We start from the raw sequence: 22,658 nt of genomic DNA, 5'->3' as shown, positions 1-22,658 counted from the left end.
GTGCATGGACTTTCAAGTCCATGACTCTTTCAAATCCATGACTCATCTTATTTTGGCAAGAATCCTGCAGGGATAGGTGAGAAAATCGTAGCTCTGAGAAAAGAGGGGTGACTTCTCCAAGGTCAGTGCATCAAGTGGCCTCTACTTCCCATGGGAGAGATGGGCAGAGCCTCAGAAAGGTAACTGCAGGGCTGGAGCGGAAATCAGGTCTGGTGATTCCCTGCCCCCCTCTGCCCCGCCCTTGCAGTCGCCCCCACCCCCACTGCAAGGGGTGGGTCCTTTCCAACTCCGCCCCCTGAGGTCTGCCTGAGCGCCTGATCACAGATCTCCTCCCCATACAGCTCAGATCTTCCCAGGGCAGCGAAGCGCACCTGGAATGCCCTGCCTGCTGGGAGGCTCCAAGCGTCAGGAACACGTGTGGAAGGAGAAAGGAAAATAGGAACTGTAAGGAGAATGGGAAGGAAAAACTAGAGGTGATTCTGCACTCATCTGAGTGAGAAAACTTTTTAAACATTTTGATAGTATCCACTCTCAGTAAGGATGTGGGGAATTTCCAAGTGCACTGGTGAAACTAGTAATTGGAATGGCCTTTCTGAAAATCATTTTGTCTCACTATTTTAGATGACCCAGTAACTCCCCTTCTAGAAATCGACTGCAAAGAAGCATACCTACGTGGGAAGGTGTCAGCTGTGATATTAAAATGCTGCAAGCATCCATAGGGGTCTGGTCCACTAAATTATAATCTATCTGACAGAACACCATGGTCCATTAATAAGGATAAGGTCAATCAAGACCTCTGAGATCTGTTGTAAAGTGAAAAAAGCAACATTTATACATGATGAAATCATTGGGTTTAAACAAATACATTGGAAAAGTTCTGGGCAGATGAACTCTGAACTGAGCAAGATTCACTTGGGAGAAAATGTAGGATTTAGAGCAATTAGAACACTTAAAAAAATTTTTTTTTCAAAAAAACCAACCCCAAAATTTAAAAAATCACTGTGTATAGTGGATGTTCGTAAGCCATTAAAACAAAGGGCAGTCTTCCAGCAAAAGAATAATCCACCCAACTGGTGGTCACACTGGAGTCTTTGTTCCCAGTCAGCTCCTCCTCAAAACTTTCCCTCCCAGGGGAAGTGCTGTTGGTGGCACATGGTGATTTTAGATGGTCCTACAGCATCAGTAACAAGGACACTAAACCTACCGGGGCGGTGAGGGGATAAGCCACACGATTTAGCAGAAGGCACAATGCAAGGGCAGGGCTCACTCCTGAGCAATGTAGGATGAAGGTTTCACCTGTCCCGTGCACAATCAAATTCCTTGGCCACTAACTTTGTTTTGTCAATGGTAAAACAGCAGCTTTGGCCTTACTAATAAAAGTGTGCTTAACAGCCCTGTGATATTATTGCTTGTCCTGATTCAGCCACCATGCCCTCGCCCGGCGATGACAGCGGCTGACGGGTAGAAGAGCGTGTGCCCTCCGCAAAGCGTACCTCGGAGAACCTCTGCACGTCTTGGGTCAGCGTGCCCACTCGCTTCCACTGGTAGTGCTTCAGCAGCTTCAGGATGGCTGGGTTCACCGCGTTATCTGACGGGACAGTTCGGAAGAAATAAGGGTATTTTTTCTTGTCAGCTAGAACAGGTGTGGTCGCAGCAAAGGAAAGCTGAAAAACACAAGAGAGAGAGAGAGCACCTTTACTGGTGGCCTCACTGCTCTGAGCCCAGGATCTTTCGGAATAGTAGAGAACTCGAGCGCTGACCTGGGCACAAACACACAGGACAAGATATTTTTAAACCTTTGTATTGTAAAAGTAATACATTATCATGGAAGAGGGGATTTTTAAAATGCAAAATAAAGAGAAACAAGGAAAAATGGGCCAATAATTTATTTCTCCCAAAGAACTACCATTAATGTTCCTTCTGGTCCTTAATCCACGCACAGTGATTTTTTAAACAAAGATTTTTGAGATCATTCCACATTATAATTGAACTGTTTCCTGTCCCACACTTAACATAACATTACTCTACAAGTAATCAGCCATCCTGTTAAAAACTCCTTGTACACATTTTGATAGTTGCATAATATTCCAGTATATAAAAATACCATAATTTACCAAATCATCTCTAATTTGGGGGCATTTAGATTGTTTCCAATTTGTCATTATTGTTATATTATTCTACATGCATCCTTCTGCACAGCATCTTTCCCCCTAAATTTCAGGCTATTTCTATAGGATTAAGTCTGCTGCATAAAATTTCCCAGATAAAGGATATTCACTTATAAAGACTTACTACTTATTTCCAAAAGGGATTGTATCAATTGACATACCCACCAGTCAGGTATGATTAGAGAGCCAATTTCACCACATTCTTTTCAACAGAGCAAATAAAACATTATTCTAATTTTGTAAGGCTTTATCACTGAAAAACTGGGAACATGTTGCATTCATTGGTTATGCATGTTTAATCTTTTTCCATGTGGTTGTCAGCTAGTACTATGTGGTATTATAGGAATTGTTTTTCATGTCTTTTGTTTCTTTTTTGAGTGGTGCTCTAATGCTTTTCTTAGTGAGGGTAATGAAGACTTTTATATGTATAGCATTCAACTCGGGCTGTTACAGTTGGTGTAAACATCCATTTGTTTGCTTTCCCATTTTGTGAGTGTATTTTAATTTACACTCAGTAGTCTAATCTGCCCATCTTTCCCTTTATTGTGTCATCTTTTTCTTTTAAGTGCCAGAAAGTTGCTAAATTGGATTTTAATGATCTGTCCTACAAGGCCCAACTCAAAACGTCACCTCTTCCACAACACTTCCTCTGATCTCTGGTCTCCATTCCCCTCGGCCTAATCCACAGAAGGTGCCGACCAAACTTACTGATCTTTGCAGCGTGATGGTAGGATGATCGTATCTTGAAGTTCTAATTTGCATTTATCTTATTATGAGTGAGCGTGAGTTACTCTTCCTATATTTGAGAACAATTTGCAGATTCTTTCTGGAAGCTGTTCACATTCTTTGCCTGTTTTCCAATTTGACTTGTTTTTCTTATCACTTGGTAGAAATGATCTTTTATATTAAGGAAATTGGCCCTTTATGATATGTTTACTAATCTACCCTTACCACCACTCTGTATACGTTTTATTTTGATGTTTCTTTTTTTTTGTCTCTTTAATTGAGAAAAAGGGAGATAGTGAGACAGACTTCCGAATGCATCCAGATCAGGATCCATCGACAACTTCAGTCTTGGGCCGATGCTCCAATCAGCTGAGCTATATATTTAGCACCTGAGGCTGACGCTGGGACCTACGAGCTATCCTCAGTGTCTGGTGCTAATACTAGAACCAACTGAGCCAGGGGCTGCGTGAGAGGAAGAGAGAGAGGAGAGGGAGAGAAGGGGAAGAAGGAGGGGGAAATGGCCAGGGCTTGATGTTCCTTTTGAAGTATTTAAAAATAAAGTGAATTTATTCACTTTTAAATTTTATGTCTTCAGGTTTGGTGTCATATTTCCCACTCTGAGTTTATAAAAGAATTTCTTCATGGTTTCTTCTAGTTTGTCTTTCATTTCTCCCTTCCTCTTTCCTTTTGTCCTCCTCTCTCCTTCCCTTCCTTCTTTCTTTCCTTCCTCCTTTGTTTCATTTAATCTTTGATTCAAAAATGGCATGACTGGAGTAAGCTCACTTGTTGCTGCCACTGGCATTCTTCCTACATTTTTGCCTGGAGCAGCAGCTTCAGATCTGAAGCTCCTCAGAGTCCAGTTTCAGCATCCAAGGAAATAACACCCTGGTACCCTCAAGCCCCAGCTGAAGATGCTCTTGTTATCTGAGGAAGCACTCTGTCCCCCCTCCCCCGTCCCAAGGCCTTGGAAGAATGAGGCAGTAGAGATCTTGTCCCTTTTCCTGGTCTGGCTCAGAGGGTGGAGAGCCACTACCCCAAATTCCCGAATCTCCTATGTCCACTCAGCAGCCTAAACAGATCCCATCTGTTGGAACTGAACAAACAAGAGCTCATCTGCTGTCATCTGGAACTAAAGAGCACCTACAGGAACCTATTTTTAAGATCTTCACAGAGATAGGGACATCATCCTATCTGGTAAAGGTCAAGAATAGAATGGCTGTTTGTTTGTTTGTTTGTTTTAAAATAATCTAGTTACAATAAGGGATAATGGAAAAAAACCTACAGAGAGGAAAATCCCAACTGGACACATAGAAGAACATCTGTATTCAGAGTTACCCAGCAATGAAAGGCCTGTAATTATAAATAGTGAGATCCCTGTGTCTGGAGGTAAGCAAACAGAGGCTGAACCGTGACCTAGAGAGAACACAGAGGGGCTTCGAGGTGTCTATGAGCTCCCCAAAAACTGTACGAAAAAGTTTGTGTGGGTGTGTATGTGCATATAAACACATTTTTCTGAAAAGAGGATCCATGACTCCCAGCAGATTCACGAAGAGGATCCCACAACCCAAACAAGATCAGCAGTACCCTAGCTGACAGGTGATGTTAGGTCCTTTAGTGAGCTCAAGTAATAGAAGCTCTCTGCAGTCCCCTAAAACCTAGTACTTAGGATTTTTCTCTCAATATTCAAGCAACACTCAAGCTTCTTACAGTTACCAGTATAAGAATGAGCTATTAGAAAAATCAGGGAGCAACGATTTCAGGGTCTGGGATGGGATATGTGCCATCACATCCCCAAAAATGCTTATCTAATACATTTTGGGAAATGTTGGTTTTCTGATGTGACTTCTGAATCGCACTCGGGTTGATACTTTACCATTATTGTCCCATTAGTTCCAGGTCCACAATTAATTGTTGCTTGAACAACCTCATATGTTTGCCCTGTAGGTAATTATAGTGGTTACTGTTCAGTGAATAAATGGTCCATTGTGTTTACAATGGGCTTGGAGTACAATATATGCCCCGGGTCTAAATCATGTTGGGTGCAAAATATTAAATGGCACTGACATTTTCTGCACCATTTGAGATAATGCACACTTTGATTAGATGGCTTGGCATCACGGTTCCTCTGGCTTCCGTCCCCTGAAACTTCCTTCCCTGAGCAAAGACTGCAGGTGCCTACTAGCGCTCCTGAACTGCAGAGCCAGAGGAGCCTGCAAAATCCTCTAGCTCTGGGATTCTCTGCCCTGGCTGCACACTGCAATCCCCTGGAGAGATTTTCAAAAATATTAATGACTTGGTCTCACTCCAAACCAACTGAATCAGAACCTTTGGGCACATAGGCAGGGCATCTGTATTATTTAAAAACTTCCCAGATGATTGTGATGCCCAGGGAAGGTTGAGAACCACAGATAGAGGCCAACAATCTTAGTTGTTTTTTTTTCCTTTCAGTTTTATTTTGTATTGGTTTCGGGTGTACAGCTCAGTGATTAGACAATCACGTACCTTATATAGTGTTCCCCCCAATATTTTCAGTTCCCCTAGTGGTGCCATATATAATTATCACAATATTACTGACTCTATTCACTATAGGTTACTTACATCCCTATGACTATTTTGTCACTACTGATTTATACCTCTTAATCCCTTCACCTCTTTCAGCCAATCCCCTCTAACCCCTGTCCTCTGGCGTTCACCATTTCACTCTCTGTGTCTATGAGTCTGCTTCAACTTTGTTTGTTCACTTATGTTGTTCTTTAGATTCCACATATAATGAAATCATACAGTATTTGTCTTTCTCTGGCTTACTTCACTGAACATGATACCCTCCAGATCCATCCACACTATTGCAAGTGGTAAGGTTTCATCTCTTTTATGGCCAAGTAATATTCCACTGCATATATGTACCACAGCTTTTTTATCCACTCATCTATTGATGAGCACTTCAGTTGTTTCCATAGCTTAGCTATGGAAAACGACGCTGCAATAAACGTAGAGGTATATACATATTCTTTTGAATTAGCATTTTGGATTTCTTCAGATATATACTCAGAAATGGAATTGCTGGGTCATAAGGCAGATCCATCTTTAAATTTTGGAGGAAACACCATGTATTTTCCATAATGGCTGCACCACTATACATTCCTACCAACAGTGCACAAGGGCTCCCTTTTCTTCACATTCTCACCAAACACTTGTTTTTGATTTATTGCTGATAGCCATTCTGACAGATTAACACCCTCAGTTTTGAACAAGCAGGCTGAGACCCAGAAATGGGGGGATGCAGAGATATCCCCAGTCACCTATAAGAGAGAGAAAAGATGGACTCAAATTCAGATCCAAAGGACTCTAACACCAGTGTTCTTTCTCATCCTGATGGCTGCCACCTGCCTCCGATGTACTTGCCAGACCTTCCCCCTCAACACAGTCAGTCACTCAGCATCTTGAAACAAGGGCCTTTGAAATAGGGCTCTAATTTGAAAGACCCAACCTTTCTGGCCTCTCCTGTCTTATTTCAGACAACCAAGTTCATTTCTTCCAGTATGTGCCTTGACCAGGCAAGCCCGGGGTTTTGAAGCAGCGACCTCAGCATTCCAGGCTGATGCTCTGTCCACTGAGCCACCACAGGCCAGGATCAAGTTCACTTCTAAACACACAGTAATTGAGGCTTTGAGTTCATCTCTAAGCTAAGGATTTATTTCAGCAAGTACTTTTAAATTTACTTTCTAGTTTTGTTATTTCTAGTTTTATTGCATTGTCTTGAGAATTTGGCAAGTACAGCGCTTGCTTTTGGAGTTTATTGAGAGTTCCTTTGTGGCCTATTTTAAAAATAAATTTTTATAAAAGTTCTATAGTGGCTGGAAAAGCAGATGGAGTCTCTAGTTGTAAACTACAAAATCACCAGACTATTTATGCATAAGCGATATAATCAAACTAACCAGTTATAGTATTACCACACGCTTTGTATTTTTATTTACTTGACCTGTCAAAGACTAAAAGGTTTGTTAAATTTTTCTACGTTACATCTGACAATTTCTTCATGTACTATTTCAACAGTTTTTGCTTTACATCCTTTGATTTTGTTGTTTTGAGCATAAATTTTAATCACAATTAGTGTTAGTTTTTCAGCAACATATGCCCTGGTCTAATACAAATATCAGGCACTTAATCACTGAGTAAACTCAGGGTTAAAATATTTTTCAGGGTAAAAGAAACCATTTGTCATTTTATTGCTTTTTGTTTTATTTTATACTTTGATTGATGTTAATATTGAAACTGTTACTTTATTTTTTGCCTGCATTTGCCTGCCATAGCACTGATCCTCCTTCTATTTGTATGCTAGTAAAATCATTTTAAAGAATATTTCTTTTTTTTTTTTTTTTTTTTTTTTTTTTGTATTTTTTTGAAGCTGGAAACGGGGAGGCAGTCAGACAGACTCCCGCATGCGCCCGACTGGGATCCACCCGGCATGCCCACCAGGGGGTGATGTTCTGCCCATTTGGGGCATCGCTCTGTTGCGACCAGAGCCAGTCTAGTGCCTGAGGCAGAGGCCACAGAGCCATCCTCAGCTCCCAGGCCAACTTTGCTCCAATGGAGCCTCGGCTGCGGGAGGGGAAGAGAGAGACAGAGAGGAAGGAGGGGGGGGTGGAGAAGCAGATGGGCGCTTCTCCTGTGTGCCCTGGCCGGGAATCGAACCCGGGACTTCTGCACGCCAGGCCGACGCTCTACCACTGAGCCAACCGGCCAGGGCCAAGAATATTTCTTGAAAAGAGTACATGAATGAATTTTAAATATATATGCTTATTACTGTTAATAAATACTTCATTTTGCACTTATCTTTTTAGTGGTCTTGCTCTTTTTAATGTTTCCTTTTTGTTTCCTTTCTCCCTTTTGAGGTTGAGACTATAGATCGACCCTTCTCCATTCTGGATATATTAATCTTGCTTCTTGTTTCAACCTTCTAGATTATCACTTAATATCCTGAAGAAGAGTATGGGATTGAAAACTTCCTGAGAATGACCCTCTATTGCAGGGGTCCCCAAACTTTTTACACAGGGGGCCAGTTCACTGTCCCTCAGACCATTGGAGGGCTGGACTATAAAAAAAAAACTATGAACAAATCCCTATGCACACTGCACATACCTTATTTTAAAGTAAAAAAACAAAACGGGAACAAATACAATATTTAAAATAAAGAACAAGTAAATTTAAATCAACAAACTGACCAGTATTTCAATGGGAACTATGGGCCTGCTTTTGGCTAATGAGATGGTCAATGTCCGGTTCCATATCTGTCACCACTAGCTGTAACAAGTGATATGACGCGCTTCCGGAGCCGTGAACGTGCGTCCCGCGTCACTGGAAGTAGTACTGTATGTGAGCGACTCCGTGCTTTGCGGTGCTGCCACACACAGTACTCCAGGAGTACAGGATGTGGATGCATCCTGTGCTCCTCTCACTGACCACAAATGAAAGAGCTGCCCCTTCCAGAAGTGCGGCAGGGGCCGGATAAATGGCCTCAAGGGGCCACATGAGGCCTGCGGGCCATAGTTTGGGGACCCCTGCTCTATTGCCTTGACTCATGATGATATTTAGCTGGGTATAAAATTCTTAGGCTACCACTTTTCCCCTTTGAAACTACATAGTGAGGCAGAGGAGAAATCTGGGGCTAGTTTGATTGTTGTTCATTTGTAGGTATCTGGTTTTCTCTGTTTGAATGCAGGAAAAAATTTTCTTAATTCTTAGAATTCAAAAAAATTTCCAAGATAGATCTTGATTTTATCTGGGACACAGGGAGTCTTTAATATACACCCAAGTCTTTCAACTCACAAAATACACACACACACACACACACACACACATATACTATATAATAGATATAGTATTATATGTAATCTATACTATGATACTTATTGTATAAATTTATATTATATTCATATATATTCTTTAACTGTCCTCCAGAAAACCTGATCATCTATGTGTTCTCTTTGCATTCTCCAAATCCATAGCTCTCATATTTTCTTCCATGATTTCATCTATTGGTCCTTGTTCTCTGCATTCTGGAAGAGCACCTTATTTTATTCTATCTCTTTTATGACAGGGCATGCGCATATTCACTCATTTCTGGTAAAATGGCTATACCGTTTACATTCCCAGTAGCAGGGCACAAGGGTATTTGTCTCATTACATCCTAGCCAATATTTGGTATTATCTGACTTTCTAATCTTTGCTAATATTTTGGGGATAAGGTGGCATTTCATTAGCATTTGACTTTGCAGCACTTTGACTGCAATGTGGTTGAGTAGCTGTACATAAACTTGTTAGCTGTTCAGGTTCTTTGTTCTGCAGGTTTGCTGATTTGCTTTTCAGCAGCCGCAGGTTCCTTTTTTTCCCTATTCCTTTTTTTTTTTCAGAGAATGTGGGGCTTAATAGTAATTGGTGAGGGGGAAACTACCGTAAGGAGTTTAGGTGACCTCTTGCTCTATATAAGCCAATATGTGACACAATGGATGCTCAAAGGCAGTGAAGTTTCTTGCCAAATAAAGATAAGAGTTGCACTGTGATTGTCTGCTCAGGCTACATATGGAGTACATGTCCAGGTAGGGCACGGTTTTTCAATATCAACACCACTGGCATTTTGGACTGCATACTTCTGTACAGTAGGGGCCTGTCTTACACATGGTAGGATATTTAGCAGCAGCCTTGATCTCTACCCACTGAATGCCAGTTGTTCTGTCCCTAGTCTTGACAACTAAAAATGTCTGTAGGCATTACCAGTTGTACCCTGGGAGGCAAAACTTGCCTCCAGTTGAGAACCACTGAGTTAGAGGGCTTCAGCAGAACAGCTGCCCTCACTTTCAAGGGGCACTTTGGTGTTGTACACAAGAGTGTGAACTGAAGAACTTAAATACAATCCTGACTCTAGTTATTATTTGTATGACCTCCAGCAAGTCACTTAACCCAACTGTGTGTTGATCACCTCATCTATAAAACAGGGATAGCCCTGGCCGGTTGGCTCAGCGGTAGAGCGTCGGCCTGGCGTGCGGGGGACCCGGGTTCGATTCCCAGCCAGGGCACATAGGAGAAGCGCCCATTTGCTTCTCCACCTCCATTCCCTCCTTCCTCTCTGTCTCTCTCTTCCCCTCCCGCAGCCAAGGCTCCATTGGAGCAAGGATGGCCCGGGCGCTGGGGATGGCTCCTTGGCCTCTGCCCCAGGCGCTAGAGTGGCTCTGGTCGCGGCAGAGCGATGCCCCGGAGGGGCAGAGCGTCGCCCCTGGTGGGTGTGCTGGGTGGATCCCGGTCGGGCGCATGCAGGAGTCTGTCTGACTGTCTCTCCCCGTTTCCAGCTTCAGAAAAAAAATACAAAAACAAAACAAAACAAAAAAAAAACAGGGATAAAAAATACCAGAAGTTAAGTCATGGGCTTATATTTTAAGGATTTAATGTGTTAATGAATGTATGTGCTGGCCCATACTTCCTGTTACACAAACATTAGTTGTTACTATTAATTAACTTAAACCAGTGCACTGGCTTCCTGGTGGGAGCCTCAGAAACCCCCCCTTTCCCTCCTCCACCCCACATCCTCTCCAGACCAGCACACTACAGTCCCTCCTAAGAATCATGACTGTGAGTACCAATAGCAAAGGAAGAACAGAGGAGCAAACAGGAAAGAAAAAAAAAAGAGGAGACAGTAAGGACAATCAACAACAAAAGCCAGACCCTGTAGAGATTTGGATTAGGAAAATGATTAGTTTCTTATTTTTATTTTTTTAGTGAGAGAGAGAGACAGACAGGAAGGGAGAGAGATGGTGAGATGCATCAACTCATAGTTGCATCACTTTAGTTGTTCATTGATTGCTGCTCATATGTGCCTTGAGTGTGACAGGGTGCTCAAGCTGAGCCAGTGACCCTTTGCTCAAGCCAGCAACCTTGGGCTTCAAGCCAGTGACCTCTGGGCTCAAGCTGAGGAGCCCGTGCTCAAGCTGAATGAGCCCATGCTCAAGCCGGTGACCTCAGGGTTTTGAACCTGGGACTTCAGCATTCCAGGCTGACACTCTATCCACTGTGCCACCACCAGACAGGACAATGATTATTTTATGAGGCAAGGTTCAGAATGCCAGGAGACCAAGTTTGGGAGGATTTTCTCAATCCTGCTCCATCCACTTCATCATTAGTGAAGCTTCCAAACTTCTGGAGTGTCAATGAATCTTAGAGCCCTCCTTGGTCCTTTGAGGTAGGAGTTACCATCCATTTTACAGCTAAAGAAACCATGGCCCAGAAAGGTGACATAGCTGTGCAAGGTCAGTATGGGAAATATGAACCTGGTCTTTTTTTTTATTTTAATTTATTGTGTTTACATAGATTCTAGTGTCCCCCTGAATGCATCCCCCCTCCCCCATGTTCCCCTCAACATCCCCCTTGACCCCCTCCCTACAATGCCCTCCCCCGCTTCCCTCCAGGATTTGCTTTTCTGCTCTCTATATCGCTGTGTTATGTGTATATAATTTCACCAATCTCCTTCCCTTCTCTGATCCCATCCTCTCATCCCCTTTCCCTCTGTCCGCTTTCCCTCTGGTCCCTTTGATCCCACCTCTACCTCTATTCCGTTCCTCAGTTCACATTGTTCATTAGATTCCTCAAATAAGTGAGGTCAAATGGTATTTTTCTTTCTCTGCCTGGCTTATTTCACTTAACATAATAGTTTCCAGGTCCATCCATGTTGTCGCAAAAGGTAAGATTTCCTTCTTTCTCATGGCCCCATAGTATTCTATTGTATATATGTATCATAGCTTTTTAACCCACTTGTCCACTGACAGACATTTGGGCTGTTTTCCAGATCTTGGCTATTGTAAACAATGCTGCCATAAACATGGGGTCCATTTCTTCTTTTGAATCATTGATGTGGTGTTCTTGGGATATATTCCTAAAAGTGGTATAGCTGGGTCAAAAGGCAGTTCCATTTTTAATTTTTTGAGGAATCTCCAAACTGTTTCCCACAGTGGCTGCACCAGTCTGCATTCCCACTAGCAGTGCAGAAGGGTTCCCTTTTCTCCTCATCCTCGCCAGCACTTATTATGTGTTGTTTTGTTAATAATCGCCACTCTGACTGGTGTGAGATGATATCTCATTGTGGTTTTAATTTGCATTTCTGTAATGATTAGTGATGTTGAGCATTTTTTCATCTGCCTATTGGCCATCCGTATGTCCTCTTTGGAGAAGTGTCTATTCATTTCTTTTGCCCATTTTTTGATTGGATTGTTTTTCTTCCTGCTGTTGAGTTTTACAAGTTCTTTATAAATTTGGTTATTAACCCCTTATCAGATGTATTTTTGAATATGTTCTACCATTGTGTGGTTTGTCTTTTTATTTTGTTCTTATTGTCTTTAGCTGTACAAAAGCTTTTTAGTTTGATATAGTCCCATTTGTTTATCCCGTCCTTTATTTCACTTGCCCATGGAGATAAATCAGCAAATATATTGCTGCGAGTGATGTTGGAGAGCTTATTGCCTATGTTTTCTTCTAGGATGCTTATGGTTTCACAACTTACATTAAAGTCTTTTATCCATTTTGAGTTTGGACCTGGTCTTTTGACTTCATACCTAGTTCCCTTTCTTCAACCAGCTCTGGGTTGTCAGTCCCAGGTCACATAGGGCAATGATCCAGGGCTAGGTCTTCCTTCTGAGACCTGGCAACACAGGGAAGAGATGGCTTATTCCAAGGCTTCCAGAGTCTCCCCAAGTTTCCATGGTGGGCACTGTTGGTCCTGCAGATTCTGGGACTCTTAACCAGCAAAGTGGATGGGAAGAGAGCCATTAACATCTCTCTCCGGGTGGGCAGCTCCGACTTGCCACACAATGTTTTGTGAGAATATAAGGTCTGCTTATTGAACACTAAGTACCTCTGTGCAGAGAGATGCGGAGAGCTGATACAAATACAAGGCCATGTTTGGGAGCTGGGAAACCATGCTTAACTCCATCTCTGACTGTGAGAACTGGGCAAATCATTTCCCCTCTGTAGGTGTCTATTTTTCTCATCCCTGAAAAGGATGGATTGGACCAAAGATTTCAAAGGTTCTTCGCAACCACAAAATTCTATGCTTCTCTCTCTAACAACTGAGGAAAATGATTAAGGATATTGTTAGTTTTGTGTGGGTGTGTGTTTCATTCAATCTGATATATTCAGGTAATTGTCACTGTGTCTCACTCCTCTTTGCAGATATAAACCTGGATAAAAATAATGTAAATACACCTCCCAACTTCAGAATCTTGATTAACTTCCCGGCCACTGATGAATTCTTGCCTAAATGCAATTCAGTATTTACCTGGTTTGGGGCCTCTGAGTTACCTTTTCTGCAGAAAGAAACAAGTTTTCAGTGGCAAGTATAGCCCACCAAGAGCAGCCCTACTCGCTAAATCCTAGGTGAGAAATTCGGGCCAGATGCGAGATGGGAGAAATGATTGAGGCTTGTTTTTTTCTCTGTTCAGTTTAATCTTTTTCCATGGGTTTGCTGACTGTTTCTGTAATTAAATGAGGGAGGTATTTGTCATCTAGGGCTCCTTTCAGCCAAGATGAATGGAATGCAACTTTCTCAGGAAGCTTCTGACAAAACCCTGTTTGTGGCCAGTGCCAGGATGTGTACAAAGGCACCGGGTGGTGTGCGTTGGGAACTTGGGTCCACTTCAGGTCTGCGCCAGGTCACCGCTGCATCCAGCCCCAGAGAAACACTGTTTGGACACAAAGTGCTTCAACATAGATGCCTGTGAGATTAATGGACGTGGAGTGGCTGTAAAACATCTCCCGAGGTAATGCGGGAAAATGAATGCCAGACATCTGGGTGAGTTCTTGAGGCCCCACTCCCTCAAAAGGCCAGTTCAGGCATCGCACACGGACTTGCTCTAAGGTTTGAAACCTCTTTAGGCTGAGAGAGCCGGGCTGGAACCACCTGAGGAACACCCATTTCTCCATCCTGTTGCTGAGGGTTAGTGCCTAATCATCCATTCAGAGGTGCACAGCACTTCAGCTTTTACGACCCACTCTGGTGACCACGTTCTTATTGGGAACTCATAACCATTTGTGAGGCAGGTAGGGAAGGCGTTATTACCTTTGTGTCCTAAAAACTGAGGCTCAGGCAGGTAGAGTGACTTGCCCGAGGCATGGCAGCTAGCAAGGGACAAAGCTGGGATCTGAGCTCAGATATTCTCACTCCTTGAAGCCATCGCAGAATGAGCGCCTGCCGTGGGACAAGCATCGCATGAAGAGCTTGGCATTTGCCTTCTCATTTAATGTGCAAGACAACCCTATGAGGTAGACACCATTGTCACCTGCATTTTTCAGATGAGGAGACTGAGGCTCAGAGAGGTTAAGTCACTTGCATTTAGTCACACAGTAAGCAACTGGCAGAGCAGTGAGACCAACTTCATGAGCCTTTGCTCATTCCATACACTTTTATGCTTCTTCTCTGTGATAAACAATTTCCAGAGCATGTTTAACTTTAGTCTAAATTTTGATCTTCACAAAAACCCATGGTGTAGGTAGAATAGATTGTATTACCCTCATTTAATAGATAAGGAAACCGGAGCTCAGAAAGGTTAAGTGATTTCCTCAAAGTCAAATGTTAGCAAGTGGCAAGGCTAGGCTTGAACTTGGGGCTTTTGTTCGTGGCATGCAGCTCTCTCTCAACCATGCAAGACTGCGTTTTAGAGAGGCAGTTGGGTAGCAGCTGGGAAAGCAACTGGGACATTTAAAAGAAGGGACAAGAAAAATAAAATTTGTTTATGAAAAACAATCATGCTGCATCCATGGCTTATTATGCTTTTGATTTCCCAAAATGATCCAATTCAATTATCTGAAACAAATGTCAAAGATACATTTGATTTTTTCATTTAAGAGAAAATTCTTCACATTTTTCTTTTCAAATTTCTATTATAAAATATGAACTACATATAGAAGTGAATGAAATATGCATGTTTCCGCTGCAGGAGTAATAACAAAACCAATATCCAACTGCCCATCACTTACTTAGTTTAGGAAATGTCTTTGATTTATTTGTAAATAGTAAATTGTAAGATAATTTAATTTTTTGCTCTCTATGATATAATTATTTTTGTTATGTGGCATTCCGTGATTTTTGTTTCCTTCTTCATTCCCCTCTTCAAAACTTCTATTATTTTATGTAAAGAAGAATGGAAATCAAATATTACTTTTCCTCAAATTTTCTTTTTTTTTTTTTTAAGTCACGCATGGGAGTAAAACAGAGAAACAGCAAAACCAAGTCAGTGCTGAGACAGCAGTTTGTACTGTAAGAATTTGGGGTTTCAGCTTGGACAGGTTGGGTCTGAATGCCAGCCTCACTACTCACTAGGCAACTTTGGGAACATAACCTCACCTTTTGAGATCTGTCTCCTCTGTAAACCGGGGTGACACACACCTGTCTCAGGGTGGTTATGAGGTCGGAAATAGCATAGGCACCCAACTAGTGATTGCTAAAGTTAGATCACAACTTCTAGACTTAGAATTCTGTTATGAGATTAGATGGGATTTCTTACAAGTATGAAAGGTCTTTTAACTTATAAGGCCCTTCCCTTCAATAATACCACATTGCCAGGGAGGGCCAAGTGAAGGAGTATACCCATTGTACAGAGGAGAAGCCTCGGTGAATGAAAGCGTTTGCTCAAAGAGACATAGCTGCCCCCCAGGCAGAGACATAATTCTAAATTAGGCCTTCTATAAATTCGAATCTAGTGATTTTTAAATGGCCTGTTAATTTAAAAAAAAAAGGTTATATTGCTTGTCTAATTGTGTACAATTAGAATTCATGTCTTTAATTTTCTCTTAAACTTCGGGTAAAATGTTCCATTTTCCCCTCACAGCTGTGCAGGTGACAAATGCAGGAAATTAACAAATTAACATTAGAAACCTCTTTGGTTTCCTCAGCTCCTTTGCACTTTGCTTTCAGCTGATGTCTTTAGGGGTAAGAACCACGCTCATATGATCACAGCTGTGAAGACAACTGCCTTTTAATTACCACACTGCAAAAATCAAGTCTCCTCATGTCAATTTAGCACCTTTAATTAGGTGACAGGTTGAAATAACATCGATGGGGGGTCACGTGTGCTGCAGGATAGCTCGATGCATGCAGTGGAAGAGGATGCAGCATATTCATCTTCAGTATCTTCCCATCTCTTCAGGGCCAGCTCCTCTTCATCCATCCAAGCCTGCTCACAGACACCTCCTCCAGGGAGCCTTCCCTGTTGTCCTTCAGATCTCCCAGCACTATTTGCCCCCTTGCTGTAAAAGGTCTGAATCTCAGGGATATCAGGGCTTCAAAAGAAGGAGTCATCTTAGGTTCAGTGTACCCTTGTGAGCCAACACCTTCCAGAAGAAATGGAGTACAGAATGCTGGCCTCTGTATCTCTGAGATTTGTTTTATGGGCAGTCCCAGGAAAATTAGGTTGACTCAAGGTAAAAAGATTCAAAAGTGTTTTCCAAGAATGTGAAGTTTTCTTCAGTGTGGTAGAGGAGGACAAGAAAATGGAGAGAGAGAAGAAGCATCAACTCGTAGTTGTGTCTCTTTAGTTGTTCACTGATTGCTTTCTCATATGTGCCTTGACTGGAGCGCTCCAGCTGAGCCAGTGACCCCTTGCTCAAGCCAGCAACCTTGGGTTTCTCTCTACCCATTGTACCACCACTGGTCAGGCTCTGGGGCTCTTAAAAAAAATGAGAACTTGGGCCCTGGCCGGTTGGCTCAGTGGTAGAGCGTCGGCCTGGCGTGCAGAAGTCCCGGGTTCGATTCCCGTCCAGGGCACACAGGAGAAGCGCCCATCTGCTTCTCCACCCCTCCCCCTCTCCTTCCTCTCTGTCTCTCTCTTCCCCTCCCGCAGCGAGGCTCCATTGGAGCAAAGATGGCCCGGGCGCTGGGGATGGCTCCTCGGCCTCTGCCCCAGGCGCTGGAGTGGCTCTGGTCGCAACAGAGCGACGCCCCGAAGGGGCAGAGCATCGCCCCCTGGTGGGCAGAGCGTCGCCCCCTGGTGGGCGTGTGGGGTGGATCCCGGTCGGGCGCATGCGGGAGTCTGTCTGACTGTCTCTTCCGGTTTCCAGCTTCAGAAAAATACCAAAAAAAAAAAAAAAAAAAAATGAGAACTTGTACATGAAACTGTTTTATAGGAAGTAAGTCCTTGTGCTAATGGACAATGAAAGGAGGCTCAACTGGTCTGTCAACCCCACCTTTTCAACCACTTCAAGCTCCTTTCTCATCCTCACTCTAGCCTTGTATTTCCCAAAACATACACAACTGTCTTTCATTCCCCTGCGAAGAAGCCTTCCTAAACACACCTCCCCAACCTCCAGTCTAGGCTACCTCCACCCACACCTGACCACACTGCATTATAATTGCATCCTTACTTCCCTCAATAAGACTGTAAAAAAAATAAGCATTCAAACTGTCACATAGAAGCACTCAAATATTTGTTGAATAAATGAATGCATGAATGAATTCAAACAGAGGAAACTCACTGTGTGGGGTCCCAGATGGAAAACTTGGATCAATGTCTGACTATTTCTGGGATGCTGTTATGGATCAATATTAAGTACAAATATTTAATAGTAAGATGTTCAAAAATGAATCAAAATCTTGCTAAGTACTGAGTTCCCCATCACTGGAGGTATTCAAAGAGAGGCTCATGAATCATCTGTCTACCAAGTTCATGAAGGGGATTCACAAATTGGCAGCAAGTTTGCATTACTTAAGTATTGTGTTTTATGGGCACTGTTGGTGGCACGTTCAATGATTTTTAGGTGAGCTCCAGATTAATATATCTTAATAGGAATATTTTCTCTTTATTTACTTTTGTACTATCTTCCTAATAAACGATAGTCATTTTCCACTCATGGTGTTTAAATAAAAGGATGAGCCAATTTAAAAGAAAATACTAAATAAGTTAATAATGTAAGTGATAAATGGATTTGGCACAATTAAGAAAGTGACATGCAAATGATGAGGTCTGGGAAACAGAACTGCAGGTTCAGTAAGGAGTCGAACAAAAGTATATGGTCCTCAGGAGTAAAATCTACTCAAATCTCCATCACTTTCCATTCAATTAAGTCATAATAGGCAAGATTTAAACAGGCTAGATTTATTTTCTAGAAAAATTATAGATCCATTTTCTCTTGACCTAGAAATCTCACTTCTAGGAATTCATCCCCAAGCTACACAGGCACGATATGACATGTGGCCAAGGTGCAGAAACAATCAGATTGGAAACACCCCAAATGTCCATCAGTAGGGGACTGGCTGTACATACTACAGTATGTCCTCACAAAGAAGTGCTATGGCTCTCATCTGGGCACTGCCGAATGGGCATCATCAAAAGTTGCATAAAGAGGGCAGACCTCTCAAATAAAAGAAATTAATTACAAAGAAAAAAATAACTATAGAAGTAGAAATGGCTTAAGTAAGAGTATTGCCGTATTAATCAATTTGGGGAATATGCTTGTCCTAAAAAATTGGTTTTTTATTTAACTGATAGTCAAATTTAGCTGGGCATTTTGTATACTAGCTGGTAACCCTAAGTAGCCATCCAAATCAGAGACGGTAAAATACACCCGAACCTATGTGACATTTTCAACAGGGCTGACAGTGGCTGCCGAGAGAAGTGGGTTAAGTCAATGGAGAGCATGTGGTGATCAATTAGTTATGTCTACAATTAGCACAGGAAGGGGGTATAATGGCATCAACGTTATTCATTTATCTGCCACCCTGTGCTTGTCCAACTCCTCATTTTCCACACCGAGGGCCAGGGAAGACAAGGGACTTGCCCAGGCTCACAGACCAAGTCCACAGCTGGGCTGGGCTACACCCACTTGCTGCTCCACACTGCCTGCTTGGAATCGAAACAGAACCTCCCAATGTTGTGATTATGTAATATCAGATTACCCTCAGCAAACGTGAACACCCACACTGGGGACCAGAATGCATACAGCCAATCAAAGCCTCCACCTTATCCAATTCATCATCATGTCTCCATTTGAATGTCCTAGAATGACACCAAAAAATGCAAAACAAAATCATTTACACTCAGAGAGTTCTGTTGAAAAAGATGTCATTGTGACAGAAAGCACTCTGGGGTCAGAACCACAGTGCCCTTGTAAAATCTCGAGGGCTTTTGGTAGTACAGTACTCCCTCTAACTCTTGGTAGAAACAAAAACAACTATGCTTTATTACAAAGCAGATATTTCATTTACTGTTTATTGAATCAGATGGGCTTGAATTAAATTTGGGTTTTCTTTTTCATCTCTCTGTTGATCCCCCCCCCTCTTTCTGTGGGTCTCCTCCTTGTAAAAGGAAGGAGAACACTATATAGCTTTTTATTTCAGCTCTAAGAATTCGTAATTTTGTAATTTCGTGCTGAATTTACAAACCAAGGAGAAATGCCTCTTTCTTTAGGTGAGAAAATGAACATTGCTGGACTAGAGACAATGTTGCCAGAAGGGTTTTTAACCAGCCTCTTTCACAGAGAGGTTTAGTCTACTTGTTTATGACTCCATTTGGGTATTACCCTTGTACTTCCTGCTCTTCTTACTCAAGTTCATTCATTAGTTTTCTCACTCACTCAATGAAGATTTATTTTCTAGAAAAATTATAGATGTATTTTTTCTTGACCTAGAAATCCCACTTCTAGGAATTCATCCACAACTTACATTGGCACAAATACGGCACATGGCCAAGGTGATTTCAACAGATTGGAAACACTCCAAATGCTCTTCAACATTGGCTGTACCTATGATTGTACGTCCTCACAAAGAAGTGCTATGCAGCTGTAAAAAGAACAAGGAATATTATCATATAACGATAAAACAGCGAGTTCTGGGAAAAGTAAATGAAAAGGTACAGAATTGCATACATAGTATGCTCCCTTTTGTGTAAGAACGAAGAAGAGGAATAAACACACACACACACGTGCATATCTGCAATAAGAAGCACTGGAAGGTAAGAAAGTGATAAACATGGTTATCTACAGGGGTGGCATGGAACAGAACCCGGGCAAGCTGAACTGGCACCAAGATTACTCTCTACTTGCTGAATAGTTTTGACTACAGAATCACATAAAAGTTGCATATATTTTTAAAATAATATAAATCAATAAAAAATCAACTCCTGAAAACTTAAACAAAAATAAAGGCACTTAAGGGTATATCAAGCTGCTAACATAGTCATACAGAGAAAAATCTGTAAAGAGCTTTTTTTTTTTTTTTGTAACAGAGACAGACAGATAGGGACAGACAGACAGGAAGGGAGAAAGATGAGAAGCATCAATTCTTCGTTGTGGCATCTTAGTTGTTCATTGATTGCTTTCTCACATGTGCCTTGACCGGGGAGCTACAACAGACCTAGTGACTGCTTGCTCAGGTCAGTGACCTTGGGCTCAAGCTGGCGAGCCTTGCTCAAACCAAATGAACCAGCACTCAAGCCAGTGACCTTGGGGTTTCGAACCCAGGTCCTCTGCGTCCCAGTCCAACACTCTATCCACTGCCTGGTCAGGCTGTAAAGAGCTTTTTCGACACATCTTTACTGTCCAACTGAAGAGGAATATAGTCCCCCCTACCAACATACATGCATGCATGTGCACGCACACACATTTACAGCTTGTTAATTGTGAAAAGCCTACAGAAAAGTTTGAAGAACAGTACGATGAACACCACATACCTTTTGCCACCTCATCATTTTCTACATTTTTCTTCTCTGTCCTCTCTCTAAATACATATACACACACAGAGACACACGTATAATACATGCACACACACACAACTTTTGTTTTTGAAGCATCTGAAATGAACATATAGACGTTTTGACACTTCACTCACAAATAGTTAAGGATATAGCTCCTAAGAATAACGTTCTCTGATATCATTACATTTGTCATTCTCACATAAAAATACACACTAGTTCAGTATCATATCATGTATAGTCCACATTCAGACTTCTTCAATTTCCCAAAAATGCTCTTTATATTTCTAAAATTCAGGATTCAATCAGTATTCATGCCTCGCATGTGGTTATTTTTTTAGTCTCTTTTCATCTGAGAACAGTCCCTGCCTTTCTGTTGTTCTTATGGTTTTCCACAACAACTTCTTTGAAGAATCCAGGCTAGGTGACATATAGAATGTCCTATATTTGACCTTGTGGTCAGATTCAAGTTGGAACATTTTTGTTAACAACATTAAAAATTGTATTTTCTAGCTCAGTCTACTGAAAAACATCTAGGAGCAGTGAATCCCAGGTAGCAATTAGCATATCTAATATCCAGATCTTGGTTTCTAAATACTATGTGATTTCCCACCAGAAGGAATCAGAGATCCTTGGAAAAATGGCTGACTTCAGTCTAGGGTGGGTAAAACATTAAGTGTCCAAACTAACTAAGCACAGAGAGGGAAGGAAGGGAAAGCAAGGGACAGGAAGAAGGAAAGAAAGCATCAAAAAAGGAACCAACCCTTTGTAGAGAAGAATGCCAGCTTAAATGTAGAAGACAGACCAGAATTAGAAATGACTATTTGCAACTCCAATGTAATTAGTAGTGACTCAGACAAGACCATCAAGTGATGCTAACACAGATGGGTAAAAGATTCTGGGGAAACAGGATACTCACATGGTCTTCAAGTCTCACCCTACAGATTAGTTAATACTGAGAGGAAAAGGTATCTTCACAATGAACTTAGCTGATACCACTTTAACCAAGTGATCAAATTTAGCATCATCAGTAGTAGCTCAACATGGGCCTCCCAACTTCATGTACTGGGAAGAACATGATATAAATAAACAGTGTAGCATTCTTGCCCAAACTGTCTAACCTGAATCTAATTATGAAGAAACAATCCAGTCCAGACTTGGATTTTGCAGGACATTGTATACAACTGGCTTGGGCTTTTAAAAAAACATCAATGTCGGCCCTGGCCGGTTGGCTCAGTGGTAGAGCGTCGGCCTGGCGTGCGGGGGACCCAGGTTCGATTCCCGGCCAGGGCACATAGGAGAAGCTCCCATTTGCTTCTCCACCCCCCTCCCTCCTTCCTCTCTGTCTCTCTCTTCCCCTCCCGCAGCCAAGGCTCCATTGGAGCAAAGTTGGCCCAGGCGCTGGGGATGGCTCCTTGGCCTCTGCCCCAGGCGCTAGAGTCGCTCTGGTCGTGGCAGAGCGACGCTCCAGAGGGGCAGAGAGACGCCCCAGAGGGGCAGAGCATCGCCCCCTGGTGGGCAGAGCGTCACCCCTGGTGGGCGTGCCGGGTGGATCCCGGTCGGGCGCATGCGGGAGTCTGTCTGACTGTCTCTCCCGTTTCCAGCTTCAGAAAAATACAACAAACAAACAAACAAACAAAAAATCAATGTCCTAAAGCAAAAAAAAAAAAGATAAAATTTTAAAAAAGAACATTAAAGATTAAAGGAGACTAAGCACATGACAACAAATACAATGCCTGCTCCCTTCCCACCCACCCCACAAATAAGGGGCAAAAGGACATTTGGGGACAACTGGAAAAATCTGAAGATAATAATGTTGCTGTTTCATTATTAATATTTCAGATATGGTAATTATATTCTGGTGAGGTAAGAAAATATAATTGTTCTTAGGAGATTCCTGCTGACAGATTAAGGGGTGAAGTGTCATTATGTCTGTAAATTGTTGTCAAGTGCTTCCAGAAGTAGCGAGTGGAGAGGGCGGGGCCAGAGAGGGAGAGGAAACAGGGCAAACTGTAAACTGCGGCGGAGCCAGGGGAAGGAAAGG

General features: G+C 42.3%; 1 protein-coding gene across 1 annotated transcript in view; it reads right to left on the bottom strand.

The window, feature by feature from the left end:
* Positions 1 to 22,658, bottom strand: part of GABBR2 (gamma-aminobutyric acid type B receptor subunit 2) — a 383,643-nt gene that overhangs the window by 235,205 nt on the left and 125,780 nt on the right. Inside the window, exon 3 of the mRNA XM_066367578.1 lies at positions 1,494 to 1,664. Coding sequence (XP_066223675.1) covers positions 1,494 to 1,664 — 171 coding nt within the window. The remainder of the gene's footprint in view (positions 1 to 1,493; positions 1,665 to 22,658) is intronic.

Source organism: Saccopteryx leptura, chromosome 2, assembly GCF_036850995.1.
Source record: "Saccopteryx leptura isolate mSacLep1 chromosome 2, mSacLep1_pri_phased_curated, whole genome shotgun sequence".
Lineage (NCBI taxonomy): Eukaryota > Metazoa > Chordata > Mammalia > Chiroptera > Emballonuridae > Saccopteryx > Saccopteryx leptura.
The sequence above is the reverse complement of the archived record's forward strand: the minus strand, read 5'-3'. Positions and strand labels throughout refer to the sequence as shown.